The sequence below is a fragment of the Mastigoproctus giganteus genome, chromosome 12 (genome assembly GCF_048544385.1).
Source record: "Mastigoproctus giganteus isolate SK-2022 chromosome 12, ASM4854438v1, whole genome shotgun sequence".
NCBI lineage: Eukaryota > Metazoa > Arthropoda > Arachnida > Uropygi > Thelyphonidae > Mastigoproctus > Mastigoproctus giganteus.
This window is the reverse complement of record NC_143586.1, coordinates 95,200,709-95,223,333: the sequence shown is the minus strand read 5'-3', so window position 1 is coordinate 95,223,333 and position 22,625 is coordinate 95,200,709. Positions and strand designations below refer to the sequence as shown.

General features: G+C 35.7%; 1 protein-coding gene across 1 annotated transcript in view; it reads left to right on the top strand.

Annotated features, from left to right (window-relative positions):
* Positions 1 to 22,625, top strand: part of LOC150077286 (liprin-alpha-1-like) — a 1,048,988-nt gene that overhangs the window by 542,681 nt on the left and 483,682 nt on the right. Inside the window, exon 12 of the mRNA XM_090386159.1 lies at positions 20,535 to 20,763. Coding sequence (XP_090242285.1) covers positions 20,535 to 20,763 — 229 coding nt within the window. The remainder of the gene's footprint in view (positions 1 to 20,534; positions 20,764 to 22,625) is intronic.

Below are 22,625 nucleotides of genomic sequence, written 5' to 3'. Positions count from 1 at the left end.
AACATGGAAATGGAGGTTCAGTCAGAGGACGAAGACACAGTATTAGAACTACATGCCAATGATACCATGGACACAGGATGCCCAACCTTTCCCAGAAATGAAAAATCAAAACAAAATAGACAGAAACCTCAGAAAAAACAGTCAGATCAATCTTCCTCAAATAAACCCAATCAATGAACGAATTCCTTCAATGGAACTGCAGAGGACTATGCAGTAATATAGATGACCTGAATGATTTACTCATGCGAACTAACCCATTAGGAGTATGCTTACAGGAAACATTTTTATCACCAAAAGTTTCACTCAAATTCAAAAACTATACTATGTTTAGGCGAGACAGGGATTCTGACTCTTCTCGTGGAGGGGTAGGTATTCTTGTGAAAACTACCATGCCATCAAGACATCTCCAACTAGTAACCTCCCTAGAAGTTGTAGCAGTTCGGATAGCAATGGGAATATCATTAACTCTTGCATCTGTTTATATACCACCTAATTATCCTTGTTCCCAGACTGAACTTGACAGCCTTTTAACACAACTACCACCTCCTGTCTGTTTACTCGGTGATTTCAATGGTCACCATCCATTGTGGGGATCCTCCACTATGGATAAGAGAGGCCAATTAATTGAAACATTCCTAGATAATCATAATCTGACTGTATTAAACACTGGCTCTCCAACTCATATTCAATTACCTACAGGTACAACATCTGCCATAGACTTATCTATCTGTTCAGCATCTCTTTTTCCAAGTATGGAATGGTTTGTGTTGAATGAGCCATTCCACAGTGACCATTTTCCCATCATCAGCTCAATTCAAACACAGGTCGTATCATGCCCGAAAGCCCATTTATCTTGGAATTTCCACAAAGCAGACTGGAAAAACTACTCTACTTGTGTCCTACTAAACAAACAGTATGTACAGCAACAACATATTGATGACGTAACCGAACACATTACCAGCCATATATTATCAGCAGCCGAAATTTCTATTCCAAGATCCAAACAGAGCAAGCGGGTACACCAAAACCATTGGTGGAATCGAGATTGCACCATAGCTAAAGTAGAAAAAAACCATGCTTGGAACCAATTTCGCAAATTCCCCACTACCGCCAACCTTATAGTTTTCAAAAAACTAAGAGCCAAAGCAAGACAAATTAGGAAAAAAGCAAAACGTGACTCCTGGATTAAATTCGCCTCAACTATTAACAAAAATACTGACACTCGGATTATCTGGAAAAAAATACAAGCTCTGAATGGAAAATTTCTACCGTTACAGTCTCCAATAATACAGTGGAATGGGCAGGACCTATCCTCTCCTACTGACATCGCAAATGCTTTAGCAGAATCCTTCTATAATACTTCCGCCTCTACCACTTATGTGACTACTTTTCAGAGAATTAAAACTAATGAAGAACGAAAAAAATTAAATTTTTCCACTAATCTCCCACTCCCATATAACCAGGCTTTTATTATAGCTGAACTCAAAGAATCCTTGAGTAAATCTCCAAATAGTGCAGCAGGACCAGACGGCATTCACTACAGAATGCTTAAACATCTGTGTGAAGCTGATCTGTACACACTATTGCTATTTTATAACAGGATCTTCTCAGAAAACACATATCCTCTCTCATGGCGTCATTCATATATTTGTGCAATACCAAAACCAGGCAAAGATACTTCTCAAGTTCAAAATTACAGACCAATATCATTGACAAGCTGTTTGGGCAAGATCTTCGAAAGGATGGTGCATAAGAGACTCACCTGGATTCTAGACTCCCAAAATCTGCTTTCTGACCACCAATATGGCTTCCACAAAAACAGGTCCACCCTAGATTTACTTGTCAAAATTGAATCTAACATACATAACGCCTTCATCAGGAGACAACATTTAGTTATGGTCAACCTGGATATTCAGAAAGCATTCGACACCACATGGCGTCATGGTGTTATCAAGGATATGCATCAATTAGGGTTGAGAGGCTATCTACCTCAAATTATTCAGAACTTTTTAAATTTACGTACCTTTCAAGTCAGATATCAAAACTTCCTATCAATATCTCATATTCAAGAAGAGGGTGTCCCACAGGGTTCCATACTGAGTCCAACGCTATTTGCAATTAGTGTCAACAATATATTGGAAGATCTTCCAAAAACTATTGATGTATATATGTATGCTGATGACCTCACGATATCGTGCCAATCACAAAATATGAATTCTATCGAAAGACAGTTACAAATTTCTCTAAACAGAATAGAATCGTGGACTTTACGCAATGGATACCATCTTGCTGAACAGAAATCCACTACCACTTATTTCTGCAAACTCCGGTCATTTCATCCTGATCCTGAGTTAAAGATAAAAAATATGTCAGTTCCTCTGGTAAACACTGTCCGCTTTCTTGGCCTGATACTAGATAGAAAACTGAACTTTCAAGCACATGTGGCCTATCTCCGAACCATCTGCTTGAAGAAATTGAATATCCTTCGGTGTGTGTCATCTATGTCATGGGGCGCTGATCGGCATACTCTTATCCATATTTATAGAGCTCTCATCAGGTCCCGCTTGGACTACGGTTCTCCAGTGTATGACTCTGCAAGGAAGAATACCTTAGAGCGATTAAATACCATCCAGCACAGTGCCCTTTGAGTTTCTCTAGGGGCTTTCAGAACCTCTCCAGTCCAGAGTCTTTACATTGAAGCCCATGAACCTCCCTTACATCTTCGGAGGAAAACATTGCTTTTGATATATGCCGCAAAAATCCGCAGTCTTCCCTCTCACCCAAATTGGAGATGTCTGTACAATACCGAATGGGAGTCATTTTACAACAGTAAACCAAATGAAAACAGACCTGCTGCACTTAGACTTAAAGAACTAACTCAAACGTGGAATATTGAAATCGGCAATATATATCAGGACATAACACCGCCTGATCCACCGTGGACAAATATCCCTGCAGTTTACGATGACTATTTCCAACAGTGGGGAAAGAACACCTTGTGTCCCTTCAATATTGCACAATTACATGAAACTCACTCTGCTTCCAATTCACAGGCTTGTAAGATCTATACAGACGGATCAAAAACTGAGACCCAAGTAGGCGCTGCGGCTATCTTTCCATCATTCACCACTTCTGTCTCATTACCCATAGGATGCAGTATCTTCACTGCTGAGCTTTATGCTATTAACTTGGCTCTAGGTCACATTACTCAACTTCTAATTTCGTCTGCCTTAATATACACTGACTCACTCAGTGCTGTCTCTGCCATAAATAGTAATACCAACTCCTCTAACCCTGTAATAAAACAAATCCATTCTAAATTACTTGTGTGTAAAGAGTCAAACCAAACTGTCACTTTCTGCTGGATTCCAGGTCATTCTGGGATTGCAGGAAATGAAAGAGCAGATCTTGCAGCCAAACAACCAGATAATACTCTTCTGCAAACTTTTCAAATTCCATATACTGATTATAAACATATTATCCATAAAGCATGTTATAATAGCTGGTCATTAATCTGGAAAGGCCATCCAGGAAATAAATTGTACCAAATAAAACCAGAACCAAAGCTGTGGCACTCCAGCTTCCTGAAAAGCAGACGAGAAGAAACAATTTTAGGAAGGCTAAGGATTGGGCATACTCACCTCACTCACCTCTATCTATTAACTAATGACAGCGCTCCCCAATGTACATCATGTCAAGTACAATTGATCATTCGCCATTTGTTAGTGGACTGTCCCCGATTTCAAAACATCCGCTTAGACACTTTTAAATCAATTACTAATATGCAGAGATCAATAAATTTAATGCAGATTCTAGGAGATGATCCTAATAAAAAAGAACTATTTACTTTCCTAAACCGGATAGGATTATATCATAAAATATAGTTATTATTGAATATTCACCATTAGAAAGACACAATATGGCCCAAGTAGCCTTTGTGTCGTTAAACACAACAACAACAACAACAACCTCCACTTTCCTCTCAGTTATTACAAAATCATCTAGCCCAGTGCCAGAATTTAATTCACCTCTGGCATACCCCTCCCTGAATAACTGCTCATGGGTGAATGTAGATGCAAAATACTCATTTAGTTTGTTAGCCGCCTGAGCAGGATGATCAACAGTTGACCCACCAATATCCAGTGGACCAATCTGATTCACCCCTTTCCTTCTAGAGTTTACATAAGTAAAGAACTCTTTGTTGTTTTTCTTTGCATCCTTTGCCAAAGATTTCTCATAATCTGCCTTTGCCTGCCTAATCTGCTTTGTGATTTGGTTACAGACCAGCTTATATCTATCATAAGCTTCCATGTCACCCATTAATTTATATGTATCCCATGCATTTTTCTTCTTTGCCATATGTCTCATTAGTTCATCTGACATCCATTTAGGCCTAAACCTTGAACAATATTTCTTAGTTGGTATGTAAAACCTAGTAGCTTCCAAGATTAATTCTTTAAATGCTTTCCATTTTGAATTTGCTGTTGGTAACATCATCAGTTGGTCCCACCAAAAAAAAAAATTTAAATGCTGTCTCAGACTACCGTAGTCGCCGACATGGTGAAGAATACCATCCAGAGTGTATGATGTCTGCAGTGCAATTCCCTACTAGCCAAATGATATGGGGGTGCATTTCGTATTACGGAGTAGGTCACCTGCAGTTTATAAAAGGTTCCGTATATGCCAATGGATGCCTGGCTATATTGGAAAGTAAATTGCTGCCAACCATTAGAGATCAACCTGCCAATTAACTGCATCTTTCAGGATGACTCTGCTTCTTGTCATTGGGCAAACAGTGTAAGTAGGCACTTCTGTAGTTACTTTAGCTTCATTTCTATATTAGAGATTCAACAGTAATGTGTTTACATTTGTTACAGGTGAAAAAATGGTTGGAAAACGTCCATTACAACTGTTAGCTGGCCAGGAAACAGCTTGGACCTGAATCCTATAGAGAACTTATTTGTTATTTGGGTTTTTTTTTTTTTTTTTTTAGGAGCATTAGCAACTAAGGCCATATTGCTCCGGGGATATGAGGTGGTCATTCCCTGACCTTTCCGCATCCTCCGTATTTGGTGGTCACGAACCCCGGTCTAATCAAGAAGCGTGTACTATGCACTGCTACTCCTGCCCACCTGGCTATGGAGGTACCTATAGAGAACTGTTGGCATCGTGTGGAATCTGCTCCTTTCCAGAAAGAAACCAAAGGCCCTTCGTGAACTTCAGGAAGCCATAATTCGTGTTTGGAACCACAGACTATCAGTTTATCTTCAGAAATTGATCTCGTAAATGCCTCAACAGTGTGCTGCTGTCATCAGGGCCAGAGGCAGTTCAACTAAATATTAGTTTGCACCTGGTAAATTTTTCATTTTATTTTCTATTTAAAATGATAAACTGAAGCAAATTGAGGGGCTTCTGATAATGTTTGAGCCATAATTGTAATGTTCACCAAAACTGTTGTATAAATGCTCATTTTGTAATATTTTCAGAGCACCTGTCAAATATTACTTAACTTTGCCCTAACTATTAATAAATATCTTTTGTTTATAATTCTATTTGTGATTCTAGTAATTAATGTAACATACCATCGTGAGAAAGGGTTAGAAATGTGAAATTCCTAGGTGATGCACTTTCTTTGAACACCAGTGTATATATAAATATATATTTATATCTATATTCTTGATAGTGAATATGATTTCACTCTAATGTTGGGAAATCCAATAAAAATAACAGCAAATTAATATTTAATCCTAGATCCTCTTATCTCCTAAAATTTAATCCTGTATCTCTTAAAGTTTTCATTGAAAAATCTTTAAAATAAGTATAATTGTCATTTAAGGTGACAATATTTCATTGTATATAACTGCATTTAAAAGAAAATTTTTTTCAGAAAAACAGGTACATAATTTACCGTGGGCAATTTTTGCCACCCCTTGGGATTAGACGTTACCAATTTTTATTTGATATAGGTACTGCTACTTATACATGTAAAGTAAACCCTCAATTTAACAGATCCTGATATAAAGGATTTCGGAGTTAACGGACCAGACAAATAATAATACCGTAATGTACATATAGTAATCTCGTCCATATTAATTTTTTTAGGTTATACAAAACTTCAGTGCTGTTATTAATTAAAAATTAATAATAATTACCTATTTCCATTATTGTTTTGATAATTACCTACTTTTATTTTTATAATAAAATTCAGGAAATTGTTTTTTATTCTTTCTGAAAACGTGTTCAAACAGCTGTTTTCCCAGATTACAGATAAGAGCAGGTGGTGACTTACAAGCTGAACATGACTCCTGACACTAAACTGTAGGTATACCGACTTGTTTCAGTCCCAGTCTGCCTCAAGCTATCATGTGGTCGGGTTGTATACAGTGTTTCTGTGATTTCTGAATTGTGACTTGATTTATTAAATAATTTTGCAATCCTTACAATTTAAAATGGCATCAAGTGATAGAGGAGTTAAAAGAAAATGTATGAACTTAAATGTGGCACAGAAATTAGAGCTAATCGAGAAATTAGAACAAGACGTCTCAGTATCACGTGTTTGCGAAATTTACTGGTTAAAAAAAAAAAAACTGTTTCTGATATCCATAAATCAAAGGCCAAATTGTAACAATTTTATATTTACAACAGAATATTACATATTCTTTATTATAATTTAATAATTTTATATTGTACTGTACTGTACATTGTATTAAACCTTTTTGTTTTTTTTACATTAAGAACAATAAAAAATGCCCCCTCCCATGTTACATTCGATTTAACGGACTTTCGGCAGAAATAACAGATACCCCCTTCTCTCTTATTGTTTGTTAAATTGAGGGTTTACTGTATATAAATAAATTTACGTTTTGCTAAATGATTTACCCATACAGTGGGCCTTGGACTTTAGTGGAAAACAGACCTTGTTTTAATTTTGTTTAATTTTTTAAACATAATTGTGCATAAGCATAAGAAAATCCTCATTTAAAGAAGAAGGAGAAATTTACGGAAACTGCATTTTGAAATGTACCTACACAGTTATCTCTCAGTTGAGCAATTTATTGCTGTGTTCTTTAGATCACTAATAAAAAATTAGTGCAAGAGATAGGATACCTTTGACTGAATGGGAGCTTGAAGAGATTCTTCAACTAAGTGACTTTTATAATTGTGATCTGAATGAAGATGATTCTGAAAGTGAAAATGAAATAAACGTGGTAAAAGTGAGACAGAATCACAAGAGTCATCTGATGACAAAGATTATTTATCAAATCGAATGAAACTATTTTGTCTGCAAAAGGTCAGACAAAATAGTTTGTCTAGAGCAAATCGTAGAGCACCACAAAATATAGTTCAATTTAGAGGTTTGAAAAACAAAGGTAAAAGCAACAACGTGCTAGATTCCTTCAAAACGTTCTTGCCAATAGAAATTATAGATACAATTGTTCGGTTTACTAATGATGAAGCAGAGAGAAAAGGTCTTGAGAAAACTAATGCTACTGAGATGTATGCATTTCTAGGCATTCTTATAGTAATGGAAACCAATCATGATACAAAATTATCAATTCATGATTTATGGTCAAGTGTTTTTGGACGAAATATCTATATTAGTGCAATGAGCAGAAATATGCTCATTGCACTAATATAAATGCATGCCTTTTCTACAGATACTTCCATTGCCACTGTTCTTCTGAATTTTCTTCTATAATTCCCACTCTCTCTCTCTTTCAAAAAAGTCCGAAAGCCACCAACCAACGTCCATTTACTGTCCAATTTCAAACTCACAGAACCAACTTTTTATCTTCCTTATTTATTCATTCAACTGCCGTTTTCTGGAACAACTTTCCTTCATGTGTATTTCCTGAAAATTACAGTGTACAGAAGTTCAAGTCTAATGTCAACAAATATCTTCTTTCGTCTTCTCAACCTCAACCCATGCACAGTACTATAGGTTCTAATACCTCTCGTGTTTGGCGTTTTCATTAAAAAAAAAAAAAAAAAATTATCATCTGTTATTCTGTTTCATTTTAAATATTTATTTGATTTTACGTGTGAAAAAAATCTGCTTGCAAACATACATTGATCTGAACAAAGTAGCCATTTTCATGGTATTTTCTTTTATTAGCAGAAAATCTTAAGGTGAGAAAGCCTTGTAGAATTCAAATAGTTTATTTTTGCAATCTATATACTTATTTTTGAATCATATTTTGGCTTGAAGATCAATAAGTTAAAGTTGCAATCTGAGCTTGTAATTTTCAGCCATAGAAGTAAATGGGTTCTCAAACAAAAGCTCATGTTTTTTTTCATGGGATTTTATATCAGAAAATCGACTTTCAAACTTGTCAAAAAGTAATTGTAATAATGAAAGGCAACGATTCTTTGGAAATGTGTTTCCCCTTTAGCTCAGTACAACATTCAAAGTGAACTAAATTAATTGTCTTGCTCAACTGAAATTTAAATTTATTCTGAAATGATTTGATGTCACCAAACAAATCAGACCGATTTTCCTTTCCCTTGTAGTTTTAAATTAAGAGTATTTAACTGACTAGAAATGTATGTATGAATTGCAAGATCAAACAGTCACTCCATATTTGATAGTTGTTTTATTGGTTTCCCTTTTTCTGTGTTGAAACATTCAGCGATGTTTCAACAGCCACATTAAGGCTGTGTGATCTTGTAAAATTTACATTTGAAATAACCACATTCATAACATGTTGGAATACAGCTCCGATAGCTATCATTTTCTTGTTTATTCTACCCATAAGCCCAATGTTTTTACCAATCATATTTTTTGCACTGCCAGTTGTGATTCCTACCAGGTTTTTAATATTTAATCCTAACTTTTCGATGGATTGGTAAAGATTTTTACCTGTAGTTGTTCCGCGCATACTCTGTAGATCAGCTATATCTTCATTTGGTACAAAATTATCATTAATTCCATGTATGAAGATGACGAGTTGGGCTGTGTCATTTACATTAGTATTGTCGTCCAGTGCCACACTAAAATATTTCATTTGTTTTATGTTTTCCAGAAGTTGTTCGAACAAATTCTTTCCAATATTTTCTACTGTTGTTTGTTTGTTTGTTTGTTATTTGGTTTTTAGGAGTATTAGCAACTAAGGCCATATTGCTCCAAGGGTATTTAGTGGTCACAGGCTCGAACCCCAGTCTAATCAAGAAGCGTGTGCTATGCACTGCTGCTCCTGCCCACCCGGCTACAGAGGTGCCTATCTTCTACTCTTCGCATAATTGTTTGTCAAGACAAACTAATGTCTTGTATTATTGTTTGTTTCTCTGGACAAATTTCTTCCATTCTTCCACAACTTTTTAACAAACAACGCTTAACAAATTCACCATCATTGAACGGTTTACTTTCAAAAGCGATCAAATCTGCAACCTGATAACTGGCATGTACAGCAGTTAAATTTTTTGACTGATACGTTTTCAGTATGTTTTGTAACTTTGAACGTTTTCAGTATGTTTTGTAACTTTGAACGTTTCAGTATGTTTGTAACTTAGTTTTGTAACGCAGCACTCCTTTATGTTAATCATAAGATTTATGATTGGAATCAGTGTTATATTCTTTAAAAACTCACACAGTCTCCTGACACACCAAACACACTGCTTTTTCATTGTAATCAATGAAGAAATAGTCTTCAGTCCACCTTGGATCAAAAACACGATGCTCCAAATCGATTTTCCCCTTTTGGAACATTTTTAAGAATGATTTTTTTAATTCAATACAAATTAATAATTAATTCAATGCAATGAACAAGCTATATCAAAATACATAACTGTATTTAGCATACATATGATTGCTAAATACATAACATAGCTAAATACATGACAAAATACATAACTGTATTTAGCATACATATGCACCGAACACGTGTACATGTTTGATACAGTCGAGCTGGATGCTTGCATGCCTGTACATGCAGTAGAGATCGATGCTGTTTTAGTTCACTTTTTGCATGGGCCTTATAAAAATTATTCACGGGCCGGATCTGACCCATGGGCTGTAAGTTGGACACCACTGCCCTAGATGGTAATCTTTTGAAAGTTGAGGATGAATAGTTTGCTCATCAAATGGATGTTGAAGAATTTAAAAATTCAGATGGATAGTTCCAGAAATTTAAGACTCATCATGGCCCGTATTTCAAAAAAGTGTGTGGCAAAAGTGCAGCCGTGGACATTGACACTACAAAGGAATGAAAGGAAAATTGGTTAAAAAATGTTTTGCTAACATGCAACCACAAGAAGTTTTGGATAAAACACTTACATTTAAAGGTGAGAAATGTAGTGGAAAAAAAGGCCGAACAACGGATTACCGTTCTCCTAGCAGCACAGAGAAGCTTCTGGCACAGAGCAGCTTCCTCTTTTAATCGTTGGGAAAATCCAGAAGCCTCAGTGCTCTTAAGGTTTGAAGACATTACCGACTATATATTGACCAAACCAAAAGGAAAAATGACATCACAAATCTATGAAGAACAGATCAGAAACTTTTATCGCAGGATGAGTGAGAAGTATAGAAAAATTTTGCTGTTTTTGGATAACTACACCCCTCATTGTCAAGTAAACGACCTACGTGCAATCACTGTCGAGTACATATCACCAAATATGACATCAGTTCTTCAGCCACTTGATCAAAGTACAATCCAGTGTTTTTAGAAAATTTACCGAAGAATGCTATTAAACAAAATTGTGCTATGTCTTGAAAGAAAAATTCAATGCGAAATCGACATCCTGCAGGCAATGTATTTATGTGTTCTAACATGGGATGAAATTGATGAAAAAGTGATTGCCAACTGATTCAAACATTTCATAGATTTACTGCCTTAATTGATGCAACATGTGAAGTTTCGCATGCTTCTTCCTCTATTAATCATAAAGAACAATCCGATAATAGGAAAGAATTATTTGAGCATGTGCGTCATCACCTAAACTTACAGGAAAACTTAAGCTTCAAAGGTGACACAGAAGTGAATGTTTCAGGATATGCACAAATGAAGAGGAACTCATTGCATATGTAATGGTATCTTCTGAAATTTGTTGTGATGAAGATGAGGAACCTACTGTAGTTGAACAAGAAGTTTTAGTGAAAAATGCCCATCAAGGATTAGAACTTGTAAGTCAATTTTTTTCAAGCAAAACCTAACTGCGAAAGTGAAATAACTGCTATCATGTACCTTCATAATTCTCTTTTAAAATATGCTCTACCATTGAAGCAACATGCTTTGACAGATTATTTTAAAGTATGAAACAATTCCCTTGTTAGATCTTGGTGGGTATACGGTGAAATTTACAATTTAATTGTTACCTTACTGCACTCTACGATTAATGCAAAATTACAATCATAATTTTCTTGTTTAATACTGTAGTATGAATAAGAGTATACAGGTGACCCTCATATAACACGGTAGTTTGGTTCCTACAAAATCTCATGTAATGCGAAACTGATGGGACTAATATGGGACTAAGAACCAGTACAAAAAGGGGGGGTTACATTCCAAAAGCTAACAAAAATACACCATTTTTGTTTTTTATAACTGTTGTAAACTGTATTTTTATAATAGTAGTAACTCAAATAGTAATAACTTGAAAAAACGCCTAACCTTACAAACTGTGATACTTATCTGTCAGATAATGTACATTCATTTAATTTTCTTCCTCTTCATCGCTGCTAAGCACAATCTCTTCTGCAGCATCTAGATATCGTGTACCTTCTGCCCTCTTTATGCTCTTTGAAGTCACAATTATTTAAGGTCTCAAACACAAGTACAATAGCACAGAACCTAACCCAGTGATCTCCTAACAAAATATGGCAGACCCCCACTTTAAATGATACATGAAAATTGGAAGAATATTTTCCAGTTAGCAAAATAAAAATATAAATGCTTACATACATAGCTTAATTAATACATACTGTAATATGTACATACTAATTGATTGTTCATTAACTTTTTTTTTTGTTGTTGTTGTAAAATTTAAAACAGTAAAAATTATAAGCAATTAATAACAAAGAACACGGCATGCACAAGTTGCAACAAACACAATAAGCACAAGTGAGATACAGAGTAATGAGTTTCTGAACATTTATTTATGTTTTTTATATGATTGAATATTCCATGGAAGGGGAAACACATTTTTCACCATGATAACGTGAAAACCCACAGAATTCCAGCTATCGCAAATGCAAGAAGATCGAGTATACTACCCGTTTATAATTGATTACACTAGTAGAAAAGACCAATAAACTGGAACTGCAAATTGTTTTTATTGTTTTATGGTAGTGACCTCCAGAAATGTGCTTTAGAAAACTACCATGAAGGCGATAACGACCAGCGAGTCAACAGCAAGGATTCACAAAATGGATTCATTGAAAATTACATGTAACATAATAGCAGGATTTTACCAGTACAAAAGCTCCAAAATACAGTGTTATTCTAGATTTTCTGCAATTCTCAAACCGTGTTAGAGCGAAACTGTGTGATATAAGTACCGTCTTGTATGAGGATTGCTGCAATTTATCAATCGTGTTAGAGTGAAACCGTGTTGTTGAAGTACCATGTTATATGGGGGTTGCCTGTACTGTATTGTGTTAGTAGAACTACATTCAATGTTCAAGCTTTTACTTGTTTTGTTGCCAATTTTATGAACAATCAATACAACGACCGTTTTTCTCATATTCCTGGGGGGGGGTGTCATTATATAGAGCTTCGACTGTATTAACCATGGGGAATGGTATTAAATTAAGGGTAAACTACTTATTTGTGTACAAGAGAAAATTTACGTGAACATTTCTTTCTTGTTGGCATCACACTTCTGTAGATACTATGAAATACTGCATAGCATATTTTTTTTGCATGACGGTATAGTGTTTTTCCCCTTTGTCACTATTTTGGAGAGGTTTGTGTTTGAGTCTTCTCATAGACCAGAAGAAGTTCTTGAGGGCTGCAATTAGCTGATCATAGGTGGAGGGAGTATCATTACCACACCCCAGTTCATCCAGATTTTTCAACCCACATAACATTAAAGTTGGCCCATAAACATATAGTCATACAGAATAATATACAATATGGCCTAAGTCACCACTGTACCTAAAAACCAACAATACTGCCATGCTAATATTAATTGTATTATTACTGAAGTGAATCACTACTTCTTCTTTCTTCTTCTTCTTCTTCTTCTTCTTTTTATTATTATTATTATTTCTCCCTCATTGGAGGTTTCACCTTGTGACAGGTATTGCTGCCAAGTACACAGGGTGGTTGTTGTTGTCATGTCTGGTGTCATGTTTGGTCGAGGAACTCTCTGACTATCCTACAGATGTTCAGGATTGCAACTTTCTGGAGTTTCTTGTAGGTGTTCGCTGGGAGACTTATTGCTGTTAGGCTGTTATGTAGGGTCTTTGGCACCATACCTGTGGTTGACACGATGATCGGGACGGTCATTATTTGTTGCATATGCCACCTCTCTTTGATCTTCTGTCTTAGGTTCGTGTACTTCCTGATTTTTTTTCACCATGGGTTTTCTGCAGGTTGCCAGTGTTGGGTACCACTATGTCAATCAGATAGGTAGCCTTTTCCTTCTTATCCACAAGGATTATGTCTGGTCTGTTGTGCGGGATTGTCTTATCCATTATTATGGCGCAATCCCAGTACAGCTTGTGGGTTGGGGTCTCTAGTACTGCCTGGGGTTCATACTTGTAGTACTGTACACTTTCTTTGATCAACAGGTATTTCCTTGCATCCCACAGTGATGTGTTGGATCGTTTCTGAGGCCAGGTGGCATCGTCGACATGTGTCATCGACATGTTCTGGCTCTTCAAGTGGTCTGATATCTTCCTGGTTATGCAGCTGTCAGGACCTTGTACATTGTTGGGAGGTAGGTGATTGGCCTGTATTTCGCCAAGTTTCTTGTATCTTCGTCTTTAGGGTTTAGATATGTGATTCCTTGAGTGAGAAACTTCGGGATTGTCTCTGGGTGCCTTGTCATTCGGGTGAACTGCTCTGCCAGTTGCTTGTGTGTGCAAGTGAGCTTCTTGTACCAGTAGTTGTGGACGTTATCTATTCCTAGAGTTTGCCAGTTGTGAGAGTTCTTGATCATCTTTGTTACTTCTTCCCGAATCTCCCACTCTCTCATCTCTTGTACGTCCTTGGTTTTCTTGTGTTCTAGTTTTATTCAGGGGACTTGGCTGTTATGTCTTACTTCCCTGCTCCATATGTTGCCCCAAAACTCCTCAATTTTCCTCTGCTCGGGTGGTCCATTCCCTTCTTTCTCATCTTCTCCGAGACTCTTGTAGAAGCTGTTTGGTCCTCATCAAAGATTCGGTTGTTTATTTTCCTCTGGGAGCTCTCTTTGTATCGGCGCAGAGTCTGGCTGAGTGCGAGGAGGTTCTACTTCAGTGTATCCTATTCTACTCTCCTATTCTCTGATTTTTTGTCTCATGTTTGCTGTGGACCCTGTCTTTCTTGAGGATACTCTTCACTTTTCCAATCAATTTCTTACTCCTATTACCCCGTTGGTATTGGTCAGTTGGCCTACCTTGACTATTAATTCTTCTATCTTCTGCTGAAGTCTTCTTTCCCATGCTGGCAATTCCTTCTGTTTTCGGTTCTTCTGCCACCGGTCTCTCGTTTCTCTTTCATTAATCCTACTGGCTGCTATGGCAGCACAATACACGGCTGTGTGGATGGCCTCCAATGTTGCATCGTTGTTCAGGGATGGATGGTACAAACCTGGGGGCCATCCTGAAACAAAAAGCAAGCCAAATTTAATGTTGAGGTGATGTGGTATTATTTGCCGATTGAGGTGGTCTGTGACTCTCCACAAGGTTCTATTGGGCCTCTGCTTCGGTATCACATAGGTCTTTGTGGGGTCCATTCCTTCAAATTCTATTAGGGCCTTCTTCCACTTATCCTTTATTATTAGCCATATGATGCAAGGAAGCCTGAGGCTTGTGCTACACCAGCCAAAAAAATTTTCTGAATTACCCTGAGAGAGAGAGAGTCAGAAGTAGAAGGGAATCACTAAGAAAGAGAAGAATGAATCCAGCTCAGGACCTTGGGTGTGTGCCAAGCCCATACTCACCAGATGTGAGCCCCTGGAGTTTTATCCAGATGCTGCATATGTTGGAGCATTTTGGATTGTGGTTTTAAATTCAGGAACCCAGAAATCTGTAGGATCACCTGCATTTATTTGGCAAAAAAAAAAAAAAAAAAAATAGCTATTTTTTTTTGCACAGTGCCATCAGAGTTTCAAATTGATATTGAAGCTTTACTTAACAAGGTTTATAGGCACAATTATTTTCACACATGAACCGTGTTAATCCTATTAACATAATTGAATACCTGTATATTGAATATTTGTACATTGATTACAGAATGAGTCTATATAAAACAAATTTCATCAATCATACTGTCTTTTAATTACTTTTAACACAAATGAAAGTTATATATTAGAAGATAAATATAAGTTGTAGCATATACTGAACAAGAGATACCAGCCCATTGTTTAATGTAATGTGTTTGCAAATAGATGGTACAGACCCAGCTGAAGACAATGATTTATAGGAAATAAAAGTGTATATTTAAGCAAATTTCACAAATAATTAAACCATAAAATCACTTAAACATGTTAATTTTGTTCAGCAATAATACCTGCCAACTTTTATAGTTTTCCTGATAGTTTTATTTATTTATAGTTTTAGAGTTTGTTTGTTTTTTTTCATATAATTCTAAAAAAAGTAAGAAAAATACTCATCCTTTACTGTTTTATGGAGGGTTTCACTCCCTTTATGGATTTCATTCACAGTTGTATTATATTTTTAAAATGTATTTGTGCACCTGATCAGTATACAGTAACGTTCCTGAGAAATGCCGCGAATACAGAAAACGCGAATACTGAATTATGGCTCCCATAGTAATAAAGGGGTTCCGTTCCAAAGTATGAAATATATAAGAAAAACTAGTCTAAAATTTTGTCCATGTATGTATTATATGTACCTTCATAATATGACTATGTACATAGTAAAATGCAAGCATATCGCATCGAAATGAAAATAAGAAATAAAAACAATTTAATATTAAATGTAATATTTATTAGAAATTTCAAACAAATCTTTCAAACTAGCACCTTTGCTAGCTAAAAAACTTATCCCGCCAGTGCTATCACCAGTTTCGCTGAAGTGTTGATAAAGGAGTTTTGCCTTTTCACGAATGATGAGTGAACTTAACTGAATTTTATTTTGAGTTCATTCTTCTATCCACAGATTTAAAGCTTTTTCCATTATTTCTAATTTAACATCACGAGTTACAGAGCAAATTTTTGAAGCAATTAGCGCGTTTTCACGGACACTACGGCGGATTTTTTCTTCCGATTTCTTGATTGATCGTACCGTTGACTCATTGATTTTATAATATTTTTCCACTGAGGAGACACTTTCACCATTAGAAATTTTGTCTAATAACTCAATTTTATTTGCTAATGTCATCCCCTTCTTTGATCTTTTCACATTTCCCTTGTTATTCGTAGCCATATTTTTTGTATGGGTTAGAAAGAACTTGTCCACAATAAAGTCACTTTCTTCCGTTAACACACTCGAAAAAGTCTGTTTTACACTGCAAAATGGTAGATTTATCACTTTTGTAAGCATATCAATTTATAAATTTATTTAATTTATAAGCATATAAATTAAAAGCAAACGACGAAACCTTCCATGACAAGCGCATAACACATATTGAACAAGGATTAGCGAGAAACATCCACGCTCACAATTTTGTCACCCCTCTCCCCCACCCGCTGAGCGCTATTTTGACCGGGAAAGATAATTTTAGCCACGCCCATGTTTTTTTTATGGCGGAAAATGTTCACGGGGCTTTAAAATTCACATTTTTTTCAGGTTTCATTTTATATTAAATCAGCGACCGCGAATACACGAAACCACGAATACAGATACCGCGAATAGCGGGGGTTTACTGTATACGATTATTTATCAGTAAGATATTTGCTTTATAACAGTGACTTTCTATAAGCACATATTATAATTCCCCCTTCTCTCCATTACCTCCCTTACAGTATTAACTTAAAAAAGCAAATCGTTTATTTAAAGTATCTTATTTAAAATATAATTTATGGCATTTTGTAGTGGCATACAAAATTTTATTGCCTCTGCTTCATGACTTTAAATATCACTGGTCGGCATTGATTTTCTCCTTGAAATAATTTTGACATATTCTCTTAGGAAATACGTTCAAAAACTCATATATCATAGGTTAATGACCGAAAACCAAGACTTGTAGTTGGTTTAATCATCTTTTTCATCTATTTTGTCTATTTATTTATTATTATTATTTTTTACTAGAGCATTTGGGAGCTTTCTACAATATTTGAAAATTTTCTGGAATGTTCTAGAAACATTGTGAGTCTTCTAGAGATTCTATACTGGTATAACCCCAGGGGCTTACATCGGGTAAGTATGGGCTTGGCACACCCGGGGTCCTGAGCTGGATATCATCGTTCTTCTCTTTCTTGGTGATTCCTTTCTAATCTCTCTCTCTCTCTCTCTCTCAGGGTAACTCAGGAATTTTTTTTTTTTTTTTTGGCTGGTGCATCATAAGCCTCAGGCTTTCTTGCACCACATGGCTAATAATAATAATAATAATATATACGAGTGGGTTTCACATCAAGCAAGCATTTTTGGATTTCAAAAAGTGTATGTGTTTTGGAGACCAAGTAGTGAATTAGTGTTTGTAAACAAGTGTTGTGTGCATTGTGTTTAATTTATAAATAAAAATCTACAATTTCTTAATCGTGTTCTTATGTGCACTTACCTCGACTGTACATGAAATGTATCATGTTCTTGCCAAAATAATCATGATAGCTTTTGCTACATTTGTGGAGAGAAGTGCTTTTAATATCACAGTGTAAGCCACTGTCACAACTTGTGAGAAAAGTCTATGAATTCTATTTTGGATTGTAGATTGGAAATCAAGATAAAGTATGGGCTCCAAACATTTTCTGTAGCTCATGTTCAAGGAATTAACAGTTTGGCTTAGAGGTAGTCATAAATTGATGCCTTTTGTTGTTCTGGTGATTTGGTGGTAACCTCAAAACCACATAAATGATAGATCCCATCCATCTTGGGTGGATGGGATCTATCCAGCTATATTAAAGGAGGTTGCAAAGGAAGTAAACAAACCATTAGTCATAATTATGAGAGCGGACTCAGGACTTCTTGGACTCAGGGGAAGCCCCCCCATGGACTGGAGATGTGCAAATATATCTCCAATTCACAAAGGGGGATCTAAGACTTACATGAGTAATTGTAGACCAGTTAGTTTAACTTCTGTTCCAGAGGAAAAAAAATGGAGTCACTGGTTAAAGAAGCACTGCAGGATCATCTAGACAAGATTGCAGTAATAATTCAGACACAGCATGGGGTTGTTAAGGAGAAGTCTTGTCCAACCAATTTGATTGGGTACTATGATGTGGTCACAAAGGAACTGAATGCAAAAAATAATTTTGTTATCATATACTTGAATTTCAGGAAAGCTTTTGATACTGTTGTGCATAGAAGACTACTGTACAAATTGGGGCAGTATGGCATTAAGGGCAAGTTGCTACAATGGGTGAAAGGGTGGTGGAGTGGAAGAAGACAAAGAGTGGTAATCAGTGGACATTGCTCTTCATAGACTAATGTTATTTGTGGAGTCCCCCAGGGTTCAGTGTTGGGCCCATTGTTGTTTTCTGTATTTATAAATGCTATTGATGAAGGTATATCAGGCTTATTGTGCAAGTTTGCAGATGATACAAAGGTTGGCAGGGTTATTAATGACAGTATGCTTCTGCAACAGGATCTAGAAAAGTTGGGCAGATGGGGTGAGATTAACATTGACAAATGCAAAGTACTGCATATGGGTGGGTTCATACATTCCCCAGGGAAATGTATGAACTGTGCAGTACTACACTCAGGATGGCAGAGAATGAAAAAGACTTGGGGGTACTTGTGCAGTCAGATAGGAAGTTTTCTGAGCAGTGCAGACTAGCTGCCAGAGCACATCAGGGGTCTTGTCAAAGTATACAGGAATTTTGCTAGTAGAGATAAGGAGGTGATTATCCCTTTGGATAAGACAATGATCAGACCGTGCCTTAAATATTGCTTACAGGTCTGAAGGCGTCATATTAGAAAGGATTTAGAGTAGCTAGAACGAGTACAGACTGGGCCGTTTTAACGCATGGGTGCACCCGGCAGATGCCTTGTGCCTTGGCCTACTGGGGGGCCCTCACTTGGTGATCTTAAATAATTTTTTAAAAAACCCTCTGTCTCATATGTTATGTTGCAGTCAAAAGCACTGCAAACATGGAACATAATGATATACAAATAATGTTTTTGGCTTTCTTTAAATAGTTTCAAGTGCTGAAAATATTAATATTTAGAAAAATAATTAACAAATTTAATTTTCACTTATGATTATAAATTAATAATATATATATAATTATATGTATTCTTTATATATATATATATATATATATATATTATGTAATTATAATTATATTACGTGATTATAATTTTTAAGTGTCCGCTACAAAGCTTCTCGCATGGTGATGGAGCATAGTTTCCAGTAGCTCTTTTAATACATAGGGTTAGGAATGCTACTAAGAGAGACCCAGAAAAAATTGAAGACAAAATTTAAACTGAATAGGGGCCATATTTGGAAATGGAGTACAGAGAATGGCAACAAGATTGGTGAGGCGAACGAAGTTGTCCTCTTACCTAGAAAAGCCTAATTTCAGATGCTGAAATCGTTTTTTTACTAGAAACTTAGTTTTTGACTTTAATTCCTTCTTCCTTAAAACTGGTGGGTGTTTCAGCAGTATGATTGCCATAATTGAATTCAGCAATGTAAATTCCACACAAATCATCCCAAATTTTAACAGGGAGCAATTTTTTTTTTTTTCCTACCAGTATAATTTATTATTATTATTATTATGTTAGAAAAAAGTTGTGGAAAATGGTTTTCTGGGCTGAAAGAGAGTTCTATGTTTAAAGCTCGATAAACTGTGATTTTTTTCAGTAATTAAATGTTAAAAAAGAAAAAAAATTTTTTTTATTTTAAAAAAATTGGAAATTTTTTTAAAATAAAAAAAAGTGGAAATTGTAAGTACAAAATCTTGTACTTACAATTTCTTGTAAGTACAAGATTTTGTAAATCTTGTACTTACAAGAAATTAAAAGTGGAAATTGTAAGTACAAAATCTGAACCGTTGCTGTACATGTTCAGCTGTACATACATATTGAATTAGATCGATGCATATAAAAGCAATTGCAGCAAAATATTACTTTCATTTGGAAGTTGTTTTGTTTTAGTAAAAATTTATTTTAAATGCTGTTTTTATTATTAAGACTCTAAAGTACTGTTGTTTATTTATTTATTTTTTTTTTATTCTATATGTTTTTCTTCATTGGATGGATGGATGTAATAATGCTAATTTTGTTGCCATTGTTCCCATTTAAACAACTGTTCCTTTTGACATGCTAGGGTGGCCTCTAGTCGTACACTTCCCCACCCTTCTCCCCTCATACCCACACGAAGTGGACTTTCACCAGGGGCTGCTACTACAGCGCTATCACCAAACAGAACGGGAGGGCTAGAAAATTCTGATACTTTTCATGCAGTCACTGGATTAGATTTTAATTCTCCCACCGCCTCCATTAACCGCAGGACACAAAGAGGACGCCAGCAAGCACTCGAAGATGATTCTGCAAAAGTGAGTTTTCCACTGTAAACGTTTATTAATATTTTTTGCTCGAGTTGAACTTTATTAATAAATAAATAACACTAAAATATGAGATATATTTATAAACTTTTATTATTAATATCATTTAAGTACAAATATTTATAAAAAAATTAATAAATAAAGTATTGGTCAAATCCCTATTGTTGCAAACAGTTGGCACCTATACCAGCTATTTGAAACAATAGGGATTTGACTAATACTTTATTTATTTATTTTTTGTTATTATTATTAAATCTTCAAACATGAACAGTATTAGAACCTGTAGTACTTAGTGCCATGCATGAGTTGAGGTTGAAAATGCAGGAGATGCTTGTTGATATTAGGCTTGGATAGATTGTAGAATAAACAATGAAGAGGAAAGTTGGTTCTGCAAATTTGTGGGGGTAATTACACATTCCAATTGAGAAGAACAGTGTCCATGGAAGTATATGTAGAAAAGGCATGCAGCAGAAACCAAACATCTGCGACATAAAAAGTGGAACGACTCTAAGACATTGGTCATTAATTAACGTGGCTGCACTCTTTTGAGTAGAATCTAGGAGATTGAGAGAAGTTTTTGGGGGACACAACTTAGATGTCGGAATAATATTCCATGATAGGGTGGATTTCAAGTTTATATAGAGTGAGTAGTTATTTAGAATGTAACCAAGAGCAAAGAAGAAAAACCAAAATTTCTTTCTGCAAATTCACAAAAACAACACAAAAATTCTTAAATCCGGTTTGTTTGCAGAGGATGCAATGTTTGTGACATTCTTATGTCAAGACAGATTGGAAGTCAGAGTAATCCATAATATGGATGTGTGATTGCCATCGAAGATGAGCATAGCAGGAAGACTCTTTTTTTATGAGAAATAAGACAGGACTGAGTTTAGAAGGATGGAGTTAAATTGTCTTCATGCCCTTTGGAGAATTATCTGGAGATCATCCTTTAATTAAGTCATAATGGATATTTGAGAGTTGAAGCTGTTTATGCAGGTTAAGGTTTATGAAACTGGAAGGTGGAATATGATGCGCTATTGATCCTTCTCAGTGTCCACACTGCTCAGCATAACTAACATTCAAACATATTTTTATTGACTGTCCTTACTATCAACCGGACAGCAGTCCTGCTTTCTTTAACAAATCTTCAACAACTGATATCACTAGAGCATATTATTGGTAATCAGGCAAATATTAATGAACTTTTCTGCTTTCTGAAAAAAATTGGGCTATATCATCGATTCTAAATAGTTTTCTAAAATGAAACCGAAATTACTCCAATTCTGAATTATTTTCTAACACATCCCTATTGACAGGCGCACTATAGGCAGTGTAGCTTATGCACCATTAAACACACACACACACACACACACACACACACACTGTACTGGTTGTTGACATTACTCCTACATGCTGTGGGATGCAGCCACTCATGGAGAGAGAGAGAGAGAGAGAGAGAGTGAGAGAGAGAGAGGGATAGTCATAATGCTTTAGCTCATGAGTGTGTATGTCACGTCACATTCATATTGAGGTCATTACTCCTAGATGTGTTGAAGAATCTGGTTATAATTGCATGTATTCTAAAGTTTGAAAGTATGTATCATGTTTTAATTGCACATAATTATGGCTAAAAAGGCATAAGAAGGACTAGATATGTTGAAGAATGTTTGTTATGGGCAAATTTATTTTACCAATAGTTTTAAGATCTTCCATTTTGGAAATTGATTACTACAGCAGACTAAACTAGAAGGATGAGTCTGACTATTCATAGGCATTTCTACTGCTAAGGTTGTGGAGTGTCTAAAACAAGAGGAGATGATTCTGTTCTTTGCTCAGTGAGGAAGTACGTTATG